Consider the following 18,308-nt stretch of genomic DNA (forward strand, 5'->3'; position numbering starts at 1 on the left):
CTGTAGCATCTATTGCTTCATAACATATTATATCATTTTGTTATATATCATGTTTATTGCTTATTACTTGTATCTGTCAGCTAAAATATAAGCTTTATGAGGGCAGGGATCTTTACCTCTTTTGTTTATTGATATATTAAAAGTGCTTAGAAAAGTGCTGGGACATAATAGGCATCCAAATATTTGTGGTAAAGCTCTTCCATCAGAAAAAAAGAAAAAGAAAAAGGGTAGCCCCACATTCCCAAAGATGTAAATAGAGTCCTAAGTACTTTGAATAATTCAAAGGAATTCAGAGTGAAATTTTTAAAAGAAGATTATTATTTCCTTCCATGTACTACTGTTTAATTTCTATTTCAGTCCCCACCGGGGAGCACTGACACTGGTTATTTCAGGAAGTAAAGTTTCGACGATAAGGGAGCTTATTTTAATAAAGAGGGAGAAAGGAAAGGAGCAATGCATTGACCCATGGTTAGGGGGTTTCTGAGGAAATGGCTGTTCCCCTATTTTATGCAGAGGGACTGTGGATTCTGCTTGTACCTTGTTTATTTATGGGTTACTAGAGATTGGTGAATGTTTCAAATAAACTGAGTTTATTACAGAAATTTATGTGATTTGATTTATTCCAATTGGAAGAAACAGAATGGTGAAAACATGAATAAATTTCTACCTTATTGTGTCTTTAATTAGAATATTCTGTCAGAGTCTCCAAAATTTTAATCTATAGATCAGTGTTGTTTCACAATAAAATGTTAATAGCAAAATGACAAAACATAAGATATTCATATCTGTCAAGCCATTTATCCCATTCCTAGGAGTTTTTTCTATTTTTACCTAGAAGTGTAAGAAGCTACAAAGATATTCATCACATTTTTTATACTTGTGGAAAAAATAAAAACATCTAACTACCTACTAAGACTTCAATACATCTACATTGCAATTTTATGCAGCCATGGTATAGAAGTATAATTATGATATGAAAGATATCCATCAAATATTCACTCAAATGAGGAGGTTTTAAAGCAGTATGTTCTATATATAAGTATATTCAAGCATGAACAACTTGAAAATTATACTAGCAGTGATTATCTCAGGGTAGTGGAGGCTTATTTTCTATTTTTAGTTTTTCCTTTCCTGTACTTTATATATATTTTTACAATTAGAAATTAGAATGCAGAAAATATATAGTAGCATTTATCAGAGGATAAGACAATGTTTGTATATTACGTTTTCATAACTTTTTGATATCTCACTGACTTTTGGTATTAAAAATACTTGAGGTCTTTGAAGAGTTGTGTTGCTTTTGTTTAACAGCTGTTTATGTTTGGAAAAAGGGAGAAGAATTTCATATTTTATGTACAGTGCTATAATTGAGTAGACATGAGGAGTGCTATACTTACTGGGAATATGTATAGTGCTTTAACTGCTTAGAATATACTTTTGTACACTTTATCTCTTTACTGTCGTGAAAGGTGAATTATCTGTTGCTTCCACTTCAGAAAAGAGAGGTTTTGTTTGTTTGTTTGTTAGCTAAGTCAGGATCTGGCTCTGTTGCCCAGGCTGAAATGCAGTGGCAAGATCAAGCCTCACTGAGGCCTCAACTCCCGAGGCGCAAGCAAGGTTCTCCCACCTCAGCCTCCCAAGTAGCTGGGACTACAGACTTGCGCCACCACGCCTGCCTAATTTTTTTTTTTTTATTTCTAGGAGAGAAGAGGTCTCGGTATGTCGCCCAGGCTGTTCTCAAATTCCTGAGCTCAACAGATCCTCCCACCTGGGCTTCCCAAAGTGCTAGGATAACAGGCATGAGCCAACCTGCCCAGCCAGAAAAGAGAGATTTTTTTTTTTTTTTTTTTTAAAAAAAAAAAAAAAAAGAAAAGAGAGATTTTAATGCTTATGTGCTTTACGTGATTTGCTCAGGTTCATTTAGCTGGTAAATCCTGGGCTCTGAAATGCAGATCTCTGTGCTTACCGAAAACATGCTTTAAAAAAAAGTTATGAATAAATGCAGGCAAATAAATTATATGCTCTGAAGAACAGAGGATGTTTTTAAGACTATCTGCATACTAAGGTATGGATATAAGACATACCACCATTTGGAATTTTTCCCTTGAGCATACACAGATGTAGTCATGAGTGGCAGCTGTGATAGCACAGCTTCTGAAGGAGAGAAAGCGACTAAGGACTGCCGTGACAGTATTTAAGGAGTTATTTGAGCTGCTGTGTTGCAAGTTCACCTAATCAGAGTGGCTGGTTTCCTTTGTATTCCCTTGGCAACGTACAGGGATTCCGATGAATTGGATTGAGAGTAAGAGGTTGACATCCGAGCTGCATGTATTTTTGTGAAGTTAACATTGGCAATGATATCTGGAACTTAGTTCTTTTCTACAGTTGGCCATGTGGGTTTTTTTATTTACATACATTTATGAGGTACATGTGCAATTTTGTTACATGCATAGTAGGTGGCAATGTTTTGAACAATGGATTTCACCTCTCCTTTGAATGCTTGTTTGAGAAAAGTAATTCAAATCCTATCTAAATAAATACATTTATATAATCATGACAACTTTTAAAAACATTTATAATTTTCTTTCACTAGTACTGTGTATATTTTGAGCTACTGTGTTTAATAAGCTAAGGATATATTTGAAGATTTTATCAGTCCACTTGGCATCTCAAACTTAATATGTTGAAAACATAGCTCTTGACCTTGACCCCCTATCCGCCTCCAACAAGTCTTTCCCAATTCAGCTACTGGTGACAACATCCTTTTAGTTGCTTAGACCAAAAACCTCAGTGTCCTCCTTGTGTCCTCTCTTTTCACACCCTGCGTCCAATCCATAGCAAATCATGCTGAATTTACCTTTAGAATATATATGAGTTTGAGGCACTTCTTACCTGCTCCACGGGTTCACACCTTTCTCCTGCCTCAGCCTCCGGAGTAGCTGGGACTACAGGCGCCTGCCACCATGCCAGGCTAATTTTTTTGTATTTTTAGCAGAGATGGGGTTTCACCGTGTTAGCCAGGATGGTCTTGATCTCCTGACCTCGTGATCTGTCAGTCCCCGCTTCTCAAAGTGCTGGGATTACAGGCGTGAGCCACCGCGCCCAGCCCAACACTTCTTACCTGAATGTTGGCAGCAGCCTCCTAACTGGTCTCCCTCCTCTGTCTTGTACCCCTTTAGTCTATTTTCAATGCAGTAGCCAGGTGAATCCCTTCAACCTAGATCAGTTTATATCACCACTCATGTCACAAGTGCTCAAGTCCTTCACCTCTTTCAAGTAAATGGCAGTTACCCCAATGTCCAACCAGGCCAAGCACTGTAGCCTCATGTTACCCCTCCCACCCGTTCCCTGATAGCTACTTGTCCCGCTCCTCTGTTCCAGCCACAGTGGCCTCTGCTGTCCTCCGACACCCCAGGCATGCTCCTGCCTCGCCCTTTGCACTTGCTCTTCCTTCTGCCCAGAACACAATCTCTCTGAATTGCTCGTGGCTCACTCTCAGAGCTCCTTCAGACTTTATTCAAATGCCAGCTTCTCAGTGAGGCCTTCCTGGCTGTTGTACTTGAGCTCTCCACTGCTCTACTCTGCTTTATTTTTCTCCAAAGTATAATAATTACCATTATATGTTATTTATTTATTTTATGTTGTGTCTGTCTTCCCAGAATATATGTATTGCAAGAAGTCAGGGATTTTTGTCTGTCTTACTAAAGATTGTACCCCTAGTACCCAGAACAATGTCTGGCACCTAATAGGGACTCAACAAAACTTGCTAAACATCTATTAACCCAGAAGTTATTTAATTTATTATATTTAATGGCAGGTATTGTATTGAGCAGTAGAGTGCTGTGTACTGTTAATCTTGCTAAAATATACTTAAATATATCATTTTAAATTAGGGAGGGGGATATGACATCATTTCTGCTCTCTCACTAGAATTTTAGGTACATGATGCTGTTTAAACAAATTCGCCCAAAAAAACCAAATTCTATTTCAGAGATAAAACCATTGTTTATACAATTATTATACCTATAGTAGCTATTTTTTTAACTTCAACTTTTCTCTTCTGTCTCTCTCTCTTGTTTTTGTTTTCCAGAAAAGAGGCACAGTTAGATGAAGAAGGACAGTTTCTTGTCAGAATAATATATGATGACTCCAAAACTTATGATTTGGTTGCTGCTGCAAGCAAAGTCCTCAGTAAGTTGAATGCAGCTTTCCTTCTTTGGCCAAGTTACACGTAGAAGCTCACAGAACGCGTGGTTCAAGATCACAACGCAGGGTTACGCAAGTGGTGCAGAGCATTTGTACAACCTGCATAGTTATGTGGTGGACATCCACATATCATGTTAGGTTCAGGCTATGCCAAGTCTTATTTTTCCTTTTACAAATTCTTTAGAGAATAGAAAAGAGTAAATGTGCTCTTCTTGTTGTTTTTTGAGACAGGGTCTGGCTCTGTCACCCAGGCTGCACTGCAGTAGTGGCCCAGCTCTGGCTCACTGCATCCTCTGCCTGCCAGGCTCAAGTGATCCTCCCATCTCAGCCTTTCAAGTAACTGGGACTACAGGCACGCACCACCACGCCCAGCTAACTTTTTGTATCTTTGGTAGAGACAAGGTTTCATCATGTTGTCCAGGTTGGTCTTGAACTACTGAGCTCAAGTGATCTACATGGCTCGGCCTCTCAAAGTGCTGGGATTGCAGGTGTGAGCCTCCACGCCAGGCCCAGTCCTTTGTCTCCCCCAACAGAAAGCCATGTATTCAGGAAGGAAAGAAAATTATTGATACTTAATGTAACAACATCAGTTGTGGTGTCAACAAAATGGTAGTTATTCAAGTGTAATAATGTGTTTCTCCAAATCTCTTTTACAGTCACAAGTTATATTAACTATTGGTAAAAGAAACATGAAACTGATATCTACCACAGACAAATATCTTTCTGAAGAAGGCAAAGTTTTAAAAATTTCATGGAGAAGAAGTTGTTCTCAAAGTAGTATCTATTATTCCCATAGTGCTTAATTTTTAACTGGGCTATAGTTTGGATACAACAGAATGAAACTTTTAGCTTTGCCACATATAACTAGGAAAGCAAATACTATCTATAGTAGAATAAAAATTGTTTTAAAAGATTGGTAAATGTTTAATATTAACAAGAAAAATATCTAGCCTCCAGCAATCAAAATTGAAACAAACATGAAATAACTTTATTGTCAATTTGGCAGTCTTAAAAATTGAAATATCTAGTGTAATGATGGAGTACAGTTAATGGGAAATCATACACATTTTTAATGTGATGGTAGTTAAGAAAACCTTTTTGGAGAACAATTTTGCCTCATGAAAGGCTTTTTAAAAAAATATTAAAACCCTTCAGTAATTTTTCCTGAAGAAATCATTAGATCTCTTTCCATTAAGATTTATGTATGTGTTTTCATGTCAGAGTTCTATATATTATCAAAAATTGAAAAAAAGCCTACATTTTCAATAAGAAGGGATTGGTAAAATAAGTTATTGCATCCATATGTTGAATAAGATAGCAATTAAAACTGATGCACAGCACTTTGGGAGGCCGAGGCGGGTGGATCACTTGAGGCCAAGAGTTTGAGACCATCCTGGCCAACATGGTGAAACCCCCTCTCTACTAAAAATACAAAAATTAGCCAGATGTGGCGGTGGGTGCCTGTGGTCCCAGCTACTCAGGAGGCTGAGGCAGGAGAATGGCCTGAACCCAGGAGGTGGAGGTTGCAGTGAGCCAAGATCATACCAGTGCACTACAGCCAGGGTGACAAAGTGAGACTCTGTCTCAAAAAATTAAAAAAAAAAAATTGATAGAGAAAATTTAAGTTTTAGGATATATTAATGATTGTTTATTAAGAAAAAAGCAGGACACCAGGGTACATGCTATATGTAATCAAGTTATTAAATATACATATTTATATAAAGACTTTTGTATTAAAATATTGTCATGTGCATTCTTGATGATTTTTAAAATCCGTGTTTTTTTGGAAAAAAGTAGTATATCAAATATATGCTTTAAAAAGATCAAAATTAAGTACAGGGTGAGTACCTCTTGTCTAAAACTCTTGGGACCAGAAGTGTTTAGGCTTTCAGATTTTATTTTGGATTTTGGAATATTTGCATATCCAGAAGAAGATATCTTGAGGATGGGATTCAAGTCGGAACATAAAATTCACTTATGTTTCATGTACACCTTATAGACATAGGCTGAAGGCAATTTTGTACAATATTTTAAATGCTTTTCTGCATGAAACAATGTTTTGACTGCAATCCATCACATGAGTTCAGGTGTAGAATTTTCCACTTGTAGTGTCATGTTGGTGACCAAAAATTTCAGGTTATTGAGTATTTCGAATTTCAGATTTTCAGATTAGGTACGCTCCACTTATAATTTGTAATAGAAGCTGAAAAACTGGTTGCTTTGCTTGTAAATGCAAATATACACCATTAACATGTTTATACACTGTCTTCTCTGATTTCATTGTATTGTCCTGGCGGGATTGTTTTCATATCATCTATGTTTGCCATGCGCAAAAATTGAAGACATTTTACATTATTTAATAAACACTTATCTTCATTCTTTCTATTAACAATATTTCACCTATTGTATGCTCTTTTTCCCCTCTTGAATTTGCAAAATAGATCTCAATGCTGGAGAAATCCTCCAAATGTTTGGGAAGATGTTTTTCGTCTTTTGCCAAGAATCTGGTTATGATACAATCTTGCGTGTCCTGGGCTCTAATGTCAGAGAATTTCTACAGGTAAGCAATTTGAAGTCCTATAGTTAAAAGTTCTGCGTTTATAACTCTCAAATGTAGACTCTAGAATACTTTTGCTCACCAGCTGTATGAGAGTGTCGTGCTTCTGAAATGAAATCCTAGTGACCTTTTTCTAATTCACATAAAATCATACTTATTGGAGGGTCTTGAATATATTTTAGCATTATATTTTTTCTTTAACTTCTGGCTGCTGATACTGAATATGCGAGTTGTAAATTAATGTTCCCTGAAAAACTCCAGGTGGTCTTTTGTGATCTGTTCAACTGCCCTTTTCTTTTGGGTAATGGCTATATATCCTAGTGATTGTGGTTTTATGTTTTAGACATGTAATACGGCCTTATTTTCTACTTACAAAACATTCCTAGTTTGTAGATATAATCGAGCAATGTATCAGTATTTATGAAGTTCTACCTGGAGCTCGATGTTTAGGAAAAAGTAGCAGGGTTTTCAGGTGTTCTGTCACCAAAGCATACTTAAGATCCATTATCATGAGTTACATATTAATTAATCTACTGTACAAGGGAAAATAGGAAACAGTCCAAAGTTAGTTTCATGTGAAAAAGATAAATAATGCAATCACAGGCCTTTGTCTTATACTCTTGTTAAAATTACCTTAAAAGATTTTACTAGTAAATTACACATTAGATGACAGACTATTTCTGGATTGACTATACTATTTTAAGCACTGGCATTTGTGAGACCCTCTTCTTGAAATGTGTTAACATTGAAAATTATGTAGTTGTTTGCAAAGGATATTTCTAAACTGGCTGCTTTCAGCAGCCAGATCTTGCTGGAAAATGATGTCAGTGCAATACTAGCTGAAACGAAGCCCAGTTTTGAGGGAATGTAAACTACTTTCAATCCAGCTGCATTATTGATTTAACAGCCAAAATAAGAACTTTAGTGTTTAATCAAAATGTCTGTTGTTTACATAGTGACATTTTTCTTATAAACTTAAAACAGCATTAAATCAAGTTGGAAACTGGTTTGCAATCTCCTGCCATGGATTTACTAAACTACTGGTGTCAAAAAAAGCTGCCACTTCCAAATGAAGTAGCTGCCAAGAGATATTTTAATAAAATTGAACAGGCAGCATTTAATGGGATTATTTTAAATGGATTAAAGTTTGATACTTAAATGTTTTGGGGGATTTTGGGTTTTTGAATACATATTTCACTTTTTAGTACTTTTGTTGGCCACTATCAACTTATAGCAAAGTTTCAACTTTCAGTTGTTCTGACTTTTAACTCTCTCTCTCAATGCCCATGTTTACATAACAAAACAAAGATTCAAGTGGTTTTATTAATTCCTTTTTTTTTTCTTTAACCTCTACTCATTGTGACCATCTGCTAAGCTTGTTATGGCACAGTAAGAGAGCAAGCAGCCTTTTAGGTGTGTTTCTCTGTATTCCAGAGCTGCTTTATCCAATAGGACAGCCACTAGTGCATGAGGCTACTCAGCATTTAAAATGAGATGTGCAAGCTGGGGAGTGGCTCACACCTGTAGTCCCAGCTACTTGGAGGCTGAGGTGGGAGGATCACTTGAGCCTGGGAGATGGAGGCTGCAGTGAGTGAGCTGTGATCACATCACTGCACTCCAGCCTGGGTGACAGAATGAGACCCTGTCTCTATATACATACATACATGTACACATACATACATACATACAACAAAGCACAATGTGCTGCAAGTGTAAAATATACACCAGATGTCAAAGACAGTACAAAAAGAATAAAAGATGGCTCATTCACAATTTTATATTGATTTCATGTTAAAATGATAATATTTTGGATGCATTTGGTTATATAAAATGTAGTTAACATAGCTTTAAATTATACACAATTTTATTTTATTTCTCTTTCAATGTGAGAGTGAAAAATGAACAAACAAGAAAGCTAGAATACTGTAGTTTTCATCAATATTTTACATTATGATTCAGTTCTTTTATTTTCTCCTGGTTTTGAAATTATATATTTTAAGGGCAAATTGAATATGTTAAAATACTGCTTTTCTAAAAAGTAGATATTTTTGTTATCATTAGGCTGATTACACAGAAATTTTTTTTTTTTTTTTTTTTTTTTTTTTTGAGACAGAGTCTTGCTCTGTCGCCCAGGCTGGAGTGCAGTGGCGCAATCTCGGCTCACTGCAAGCTCCGCCTCCCAGGTTCACGCCATTCTCCTGCCTCAGCCTCTCCGAGTAGCTGGGACTACTGGCGCCCGCCACCATGCCCGGCTAATTTTTTTGTATTTTTAGTAGAGATGGGGTTTCACCGTGGTCTCGATCTCCTGACCTCGTGATTCGCCCGCCTTGGCCTCCGAAAGTGCTGGGATTACAAGCGTGAGCCACCGCGCCCGGCCTTTGATTACACAGAAATTAAATGGACTTTTTCTGTGTGATTATAAAACAAAATCATTAACTTTCATACATTGTTTTAACATACCAGCACACATATAAAGATTGACATTTTTATTACATAAATTGATAAAATATTCTTTATGGTGACTTCAACTCTTCACTAAAAATTTAAAGACTTTCTTTCTGTTTCAGCCCTGGTTTTAATCAGTCACCACATCTTTAGATTCTATTTCCCAAATACTGAGCTTTGGGAATTCTGCCACTTTTCTCTATTTCCCCCACACTTCTTTGGGAGGTCTACCATTATCTAGAGGTTGGATGGATTCCTCGCTTCTCTTCATGACTCCTCCAATCTCTTCTCCATCCTATAACTCTAGCGCTTTTTCTGAAATGCAAATGTGTCTGGTCATATCGTTTTCTTACTTAAACTCTGGAGTAATTTTTTATTGCTCATTGGAAGCTGTCAAAATATTTAAAACAATTGAAACCTACATCCTTTCTGCATCTTTCCTCTCCCTCTCCCCCAGTCCAGCCAAACTTAACCTCTTTCAGAACTTTGCATTTATCTTGTTCCTGCTATCCTCTCAGCTTTTCCACTGCTCTTCTCTTTGCCTGGAACATGGTTCCAGCACTTTCCCCATAGATAAATTCTATTAATTCTGCAGGTAAAATTACTTCTCTGGGAAGGTGCCACTCCTCTCTCCAAGCTCTGCCCTATCCTAGTCACAGTAACTAACCTCGCTCTTATTTTCATAGGACACTCTATTTCCCCAGCCACAGTAGTTTTCACACTGCATTATCATTCCCATTTGATGGACTGGAATGTAAACTTCAGGAAGCCAGAGATCATGTATAATCTCTTAATGTTTGTGCCTTCACAGATGCAATCTGTATATCTGAGAATAAATGAATATCTCTTTTTTTAAAAAGTGAATATTTGTTGTTTGTGCAAAAGCAGAAAACACACAATAGGAAGCAAACACACCAATAGATCAAGCTGAATTATCTGACTCAGGATAACCCATTTCGAGTGAGACCTTGTAATTTTTTTTACGGATGAATCATAGATTGAAATATAAAAGAAGAGATACATACACTAGACCAATTTCCTTTTCAGGTGAACATACTTAATTACTGTTTATTATTTAATTTACAGGATACATTGCTTATATCTGTTGACACTTTTAAAATGGTCATTCTAACATTTCCATTTTAAGCTTTTAGGGGACACTAAAATAGCTACTGAAATCATAACACGGGAGACTATTTGATTAAACCTTAGCTGAGCAGCTCTGACTCACTCATCATAGCAAGCAGAATTTCCTTGGAAGTTGCCTGTCCACAGCCTCTCAGCTGGATACATTATTAAGAATAGGTCTGTCTTATATATGTATATACATACCATACCATTGTTTTTACTTTTCTTGAAATAATTAAAAACATTTCTAAGTGCTAGATACAGCATAGAATAGGCAATTAATGAAAGTCTTTGAATAATAGAATTAATTAATTCTGAAATATGTGTCTTTATAATTATTTGGTCCAGCCTGTTTTATCAGGATAATACCTCTTTTGCTTAAACTTTTTATTCAAGGACATATTGTATAGATAATATCTGTAGCTTAGCTCCAGAAAAATATTTGTTTTCTCACATGGAGGTTATCATTTCCATTCATAGTTGACTTAACGAATACTAACATATCTTTCCCCTTGAAAGGCTTTGGTACCAATATCCAATTCATGATCCTACTTATGCAGTCTTTCCTGTGCTTCCAAACTCAAGTTTAAAAAATTTGCATTATGCTTATTTTAAGCCATCCTGAGACTTTAAGAAAAAATAGCTGGATGTCCTAAATGGATAAAGTAATAAAATATAAGTATTTTTAGAGAAAACTTTGTAGAAAGACTCCTCTTCCCTAGGTATTTCACAGTTTAGAATTGATTTTTTCTTAAATCGCCAGTGAAACCATCAACTTGTGGGCTGATGAAAAAAGTAATAATCTTTGGCATTTATTCTTTGGTTGATTTAATAATTGAAAATATAATTTCTCAAAAAGAGAAAAAGAAATAAGACATTTTTAAAATTTGATTTTTGGATCTTATTTATTTTACCTGGGTAGATTGTCTTAAAGACAAGACCATATTCAGTAAGAATTTTGTCTAGTTTTTCCACTTTTTTATTCATAAATTGACAATAAAATGTGTGGTTCCATGCTATTGTTATAGTCAATTTCTTTTTTGTGGGTTTTTTTAATGTTTTATTATTATTATTATTATTTTGGAGACGGAGTCTTGCTCTGTCGCCGAGGCTGGAGTGCAGTGGCGCAATCTCAGCTCACTGCAAATTCTGCCTCCCGGGTTCACACCATTCTGCTGCCTCAGCCGCCTGAGTAGCTGGGACTACAGGTGCCCTCCACCACACCCGGCTAATTTTTTTTTTCTTTTATTTTGTATTTTTTAGTAGAGACGGGGTTTCACCGTGTTAGCCAAAATGGTCTCGATCTCCTGACCTCGTGATCTGCCGGCCTCGGCCTCCCAAAGTGCTGGGATTACAGGCCTGAGCCACCGCGCCTGGCCGCTATAGTCAATTTCTATCGGAAGTTTCTAGTGTACTGATGAAAAGACTGCAAAGAATACATGGGATTTGAAAGCTTCATAAGAAAATAGCTGATAAGGAATGTTCAGTTTAATGTTATTTCCACCTTAATCCACGCTCACCTCTGCTCTCTAATGTCCTATTGCATTATGGCAGATTATATTTTCCCTAAATTACTGCAACAGTCTCTCCCATCTCACATGCATTTCTGTAGTATGATTTTGCCTCTTCCTTGCGGGAGGTAAAATTCTCTTTTCCTTGAATCTGGGATGGCTTTAGTGACTAACCAATCGAATGGGGCAGAAGTGAGATATTTAAACTTCCTAGGCTAGAGTACAAGAAGTCTTGGTTTCCTCCAGGGTATCTTGGAACAGTTGCTGTTGAGATGGTACCTCTAGAAACCCAGACACATGAAATGAGAAGCACAAGCCACATGGAGAGGCCACGCGTAGACTGGCAGATAGCAGTTCTAGCTGGGCTCTCAGCAAAGAGCTAGAAATAACTACCAGCCATTTGATTGATCCATCTTGGAAAACCAGCCTGCTCCGGCATTCTGATAATTTCAGCCCAGTTTCCATCTGATTCCGTCCCAAGGGTAGAACTTTCTAATTTAGCCAGACAACCCACAGAACCATGAAAGATAACAAATAAATTATTAAAGTTGTTTGACATACAGCTATGGATAACTAGACCACTACTCTGTGCATTATTTTTCCCTTTATATTTCATGTCTGTGTTGATATGTGTGTATATGCTTGTACAATGAGTCAAGAGCTTTGAGAAAGCTGTGTTTGATAAGATAATCTATTACCCCTGGGAATAGGAGCCATGTCAGTCCCAAACAGGGCTACCAATTCAATTTCAATGGTATTATATTATTATTACATTATATTGTTTTTACCTCCCCAACAAATTTACAGAGTTAAAATGCAATTAAAATGAGCAGCGAAGGCTGCCAGGTTGACTATGAAAATATACGTGGGCAAATGCAATTTTAGAGAACAGTTAGGATTTAAATTATGACCTAATTTAAATTAGAACTCAGATGAATAGTTAGATCAACATTCTTTCATTATTTGCTGGAGACACTGGCTTCTTCAACTAACCTTGATATGGTGACAGTTTCAGTCTTTCACTCAACTCAGATATATTTGAGTTTATCAACCAGCGCCTCTGTTCAGCCTGCAATGGGATTTTCTTCAATTCCTGTTGGCTCCAGGTTTTGGCTTATTAAATACAACATTGTGATTTGGCCACCAGGAACAATCTGAGATTGATGACTGATCTAATTCTTAAATGTTTGTGCAAAGGGTTATTTTAGGAATTATGAGGATTTTCCTGAACAGCTGTAAAATTCTAATACTTCCCTAAATTATTTATATTTCTTAAGAAAAAAGCGCACCATTCACTTTATTTTTAACTTTGGAATTTCAAAAAGAACTGTTTTCTCAGCATCCACAACGCCAATTTCTATAATCCAATAATAAAAATAGTTTTATTTTTTAAAAACTTGTGAAGGAAGATAAGAAATATTCCAGAATTGTAAGGCTTTTCAGTTTGAATAACTGGTATATATTTTCATAATTTTTCAAAATATTGATTAATTGTTACATGTAGTATTATATAGACTGGATCTTTTTTAACATGAGTTTAAAAGCAGTAGAATAAGTGAAATATTTTAACAGTTTTTCTTTAATTAAAATATTTCCTTGGAGAGGATGGTAATGATAAACTGATATAGTTTTAAAGCTGTTTCCATTTAAATAATTTTAGTGACTCTGGTACAGTTTCTTTTTAAATAGAGATTTTCAATGTTTCTTTTAGAAAAGAATCTCTATATCTTTTCAACTGGAAAGCTATTTAATTCTCAAGGAGCAGCTCCAAGAAGAAAAGGCAGGAAAAGTATTATGAAAGCATTCAATTCCTACTCCAATCTCATGCTATTTACTTTGGTGTTTCTCATCATCTAGGGTTTGATGTTACATTTTACTTAGGTCTACTTTAAGTGTTTTATCTTCAAATTCCAAAATGACTTTTTTCTTATAAAACTTAACAAATTATTTTTTAAATTACATGACTCTCATTAAAGAATGTCGGTGTTGGCCCTGTTTTTCAGAGGTGTGAGGGATAGAAAGAAAGAAAATCCTATACCTCATCCTCCTTCATTGAAAAACAAAAAGAGGTTTGCAATGACTGATTTTAAATATTTCTTGCAGATCTAAACTGCAGTAATATTCTCAACACAGGCAACTCCCTTCTCCCCATCCACTAAAACAGGGATTCTTGGAGACTGAAAATGTGTTTCTTTAAAACGTTCAAGGCAAGGTCTTACCCATTTCTGTGGATCCTTTAAAAAATTTAATTAGATGTCCTTGAAACAGGAAAATCAGGTAGTTGACTTCTGGGGACTTTACCTCTGTAATTATGTAAGAACTTATTTTTGGCATGCATATTACAAAAAGAAAATGTGCATTTATTTTGAAACATTCCAAGATCTTTAAAGATGTGACACTTTATTACTCAAAGGAATGATAAGTTGTCTTTTGTTTTCTAAATCTGCGAAGTGTACTATGTCTGAAACTCCAGTACAGTACCCCAGAATACCAGAACTAATTTTTCTTTTATAAATGATAAATGCAAGGTGATAAAATAAACTAGACTGACAGGAAGCACAATTCCTGAGTAGAAAAACCACATTCATTTGCTTGTAGAAAAACAATAAAATGATATTAGAACATTAAGAAATGAAATGATGAAATTAAAACCTTTAGGTATCTCAAGATATCAAAATAGATGAATGGACCTACTCTCTATATGTTTCCTGTTTTTTGATTTTATGAAGGCCAGAAGAATGAATCAAAGCATAGTTGAGGATTACATCATTGTTTCCTGGGAATCTACTTGTGCTGCAATATAAGTGTTTACATTTTTTTAGTGTTTTTTTTACTTTCATACATATGGACATACTTCTTTGCAATCGGCCACACAGCTCTTTACTTTCTGTAAGTGCTTCTGTGGGTATATTTAGAAATAACACAGAATATCAGTTTTGATATGAAACTTATTCTCCAGAATACATTGTTAGAGCAATGTGGATGAACTATCATCTTTGTTTAGATAGCATTATCAAATGTAGAAAGGGTTTTCTTTTGGCCATTGTAAGAATCTTTTTGTGGCAAAAAAAAATTGTAGCCTGTATATGAGGATGACACATTTATTAGCAATATAAGTTACTTAAATGAAAATAACTTTTAATCATTAATCCCATTTCTTGTAACAGTCTGGCTGTGGTAATTACTTTAAATTTTGAAAGAGTAAAGCCAAGGAAGGAAGGTTGTAACTCAAGAAATCCCAAGAGTATTTTTTATATTAGATACTATCTAAAGAAAATCAATATTACATTAAGTGATGTTCAATCTTTTATGATTCAGGAAAGCACTTTACTTGTTCAATTAATTAATAGTAAATTCAATAACACAGTAAATCTCTGGAGAGTTGGTTACCTCAAAAAGACAGAAAAGGTGAACATTCTTATTTGGTGTTTTTGGTATGGTGAGGGTGCAGTGCCTATCTTTAGTGACTCAGGAAGTACTGACTTGGACGATTGTATCCACTCTCTGACTTGTCTTAGCATAAGTGGTGCCAGTAACATAAGTGGTGCAAGTCGTTATTGCCTTATGCCATCTGCTTGAGTGAATTTAGGAATGTTTTAATAATCCAGTAAAAAAGATGAGTCTGAAAATGATATAAGCACACTGATACAATGATTTAGGAAATATGTAAGCATTCTGTATAGAAAAAATATTAAAATGCCTATTTGAAGTTATTGTTTGGTTCAATTTCCGTTTTTTGTTTTTTTTTTTTTTTTTTTGAGGCAGAATCTCACTGTGTCGCCCAGGCTGGAGTGCAGTGGTGAAATCTTGGCTCACTGCAACCTCCACCTCCTGGTTCAAGCGATTCTCATGCCTCACCCTCCCAAGTAGCTGGGACTACAGGCGTGCCCCACCACGCCTGGCTAATTTTTGTATTTTCTTTCTTTTTTTTTTTTTTTTTTGAGATGGAGTCTCGCTCTGTTGCCCAGGCTGGAGTGCAGTGGTGAGATCTCAGCTCACTGCAATTTCCACCTCCAAGGTTCATGACATTCTCCTGCCTCAGCTTCCCGAGTGGCTGGGACTACAGGCACCCACCACCATACCCTGCTAATTCCCTTTTTTTTTCCTCTTAGTAGAGACGGAGTTTCACCATGTTAGCCAGGATGGTCTCGATCTCCTGACCTTGTGATCTGCCCGCCTCGGCCTCCCAAAGTGATGGGATTACAGGCGTGAGCCACCATGCCCGGCCAATTTTTGTATTTTCAGTAGAGATGGGGGTTTCACCATTTTGGTCAGGCTAGTCTCGAACTCCTGACCTCAAGTGATCTGCCTGCCTTGGCCTCCCAAAGTGCTGGGATTACAGGTGTGAGACCTGTAATTTATTTTTTAAGTGAGCCACAACACAGTACCTGGGCCTGACTATTAGAAACATTTTCTAAATGCAGCCACAAGCTCAATTTTGACTTTGTGAGAAATGCAGATAAAAATAAAACTCTCTTGGTGATTTTTTTTTTTCTCACCCGATTTTCTTTCACAAAATGTTTCACAACATAAGTAGAAGTATAAGGGGTCTGGGAGGGCTATGAAGCAGTTCTCAGGTCGTCCCTTCTAAGAGAAGAGTTCTATTGAGAATGATTCATCATTGGAAGAACCTTTCATACTACTCAACCAAGTAAAACAGTTTTAGGACTCGGGTTTGTAGGTATATATAGCTCTTCAATACTTAGTGTCTGCCATATTGGATTACTTTTACATGGCAATAGCAGCCTCTAGAGGCAATGCGGATGAACTGATGTTTTTGATAAGAATTAGCTTGACTCGAACAGGTGTAATTGTGGGGAAGGAAACAGTAGATGCAGACAGTTCAAAAAGTCACCAGATTTATCGAGTTGAGATCATTGAATCATTTATCTGGATTAGATTGTCAAACTTCATGACCTAGCTCAAATCTCATCTTCATTCTGAAGTATTTTAACTCCATTCTTTCAGTCTGAGTTGTTGGCTTCCTCATTTGCTCATCAAAAGCCACTCTACACATCCATTTGTGATATAAACCATGAGCTGCTTAATCCTCGTCATGCAGATCTGCATCCAAACATCCACCCTGCCCCCCAGCCCACATGACACAGTGTATGATATATAATGCACATACAATAACATTATAGAGTGAATGCATGATTGAGTGGATGTGTGGAAGGGACAGAAAATTAATGCTGTAGGCGCCCTGGTAGAGTATTGCTCAAATGTGGACACCCGCAGAATCATCTCATTCTCACTCTAGTTTCTTCCCAGTAATCTCACCGGATTTTTTTGTTTTTCTAAATTGACCTCTTTGAGACATGTGGAATGAGAGCCATAGTTTAATTTTGGCATATCTCCAGTACTTTCATTTAAGATATCCTCTGTTAATGCCCATGACATTTTGAAACTGTTTTGTTGTTGTTGTTGTTTTCTTTAAAAATAATCACCAGTTGTGAATAGATTACTACTTGCTTGGTGTATTTGTTTTTTATTGCTACCATAACAAATGACCACAAACTTCAGTGCTTAACACGACACAAATTTATTACCCTATGGTTTCGTAAGTTGGAAGTCCGTTGCCGGTCTTATTGAACCTGCATCAGCGTGCTGTGCTGGCGGGACTGTGTTTCTTTATGTTGGCCTTTGGGGATAATTGTTTTCTTCCTCATTCAAGTATTGACAGAATTCAGTGCCATGCAGTTATAGGGCTGAGGACCCAGTTTCCTTGACTGTCAGCAGGCAGCTGCCCTCAAGTCCTGGAGACCTCTCTCCAGTCCTTCAACAGTCTCCTACATCTCAGAACCAGTAGCATGGTGTTGAATCCTTCTCATACTCCCATCTCTTTGATCTTCTGTCACTGCAGCTCTCTATCTCACCATGTAGCAGGGAAAGCTTCTTGACTTTTAAGTGCACAGTCATTCATGTGACTAGGTTGGCTCACCTGGATAATCCAGGATAATCTTCCCAACTCAAGGTCTATAACCCTCATCACATCTGCAAAATCCCTTTCACCATGCGATACAACACACTCACAGGGATTGAGGCAAGGGAATCTTTCAGAGGCAGTTGTTTTGCCAACCTCATCTGAAATGTGCTAAGTGCTTTATATACATGTTTGAAGTTATCTCCATTTTGCCAGAAGAAATAAAGTCTTAGCAAAATTAGGCAAATTGGCTGCCTTCCTACGAAATAGCAGTCATTATTTAAACCCATGTCTACTTGATCCTAAGTCATATTGCTCTTAATTCCTATACCATGCTGTGCTGTGTGTATATCCTACTATATATGCTGTGTGTATATCCTACTATATATGTGCAGCACACACACACACAGACACACATACACACACACACACCCCAACATGATATGAACTGAGTGTTATTTGAAAAATCATCTTGGGCCAAATAAAATGTATAGCTTACACCATTTCTTCTTTACACCAATTAGTTTTGTATATTAGT

The 18,308-nt window shown here is 36.6% G+C and overlaps 1 protein-coding gene across 10 annotated transcripts in view; it reads left to right on the forward strand.

The window, feature by feature from the left end:
* The window catches only part of GUCY1B1 (guanylate cyclase 1 soluble subunit beta 1), a 48,265-nt gene that overhangs the window by 11,844 nt on the left and 18,113 nt on the right, over positions 1 to 18,308 (forward strand). For 9 of the 10 annotated variants that reach the window (XM_055276222.2, XM_055276221.2, XM_055276216.2 and 6 more), the window contains 2 exons: positions 4,091 to 4,191; positions 6,648 to 6,766. In XM_055276222.2, the coding sequence (XP_055132197.1) occupies positions 4,091 to 4,191; positions 6,648 to 6,766 (220 nt within the window). Of the gene's footprint in view, positions 1 to 1,869; positions 1,902 to 4,090; positions 4,192 to 6,647; positions 6,767 to 18,308 lie in introns of those variants that run through there. The other variant, XM_055276223.2, reaches the window with a different exon arrangement.

Source organism: Symphalangus syndactylus, chromosome 4 (genome assembly GCF_028878055.3).
Source record: "Symphalangus syndactylus isolate Jambi chromosome 4, NHGRI_mSymSyn1-v2.1_pri, whole genome shotgun sequence".
Taxonomy (NCBI): domain Eukaryota; kingdom Metazoa; phylum Chordata; class Mammalia; order Primates; family Hylobatidae; genus Symphalangus; species Symphalangus syndactylus.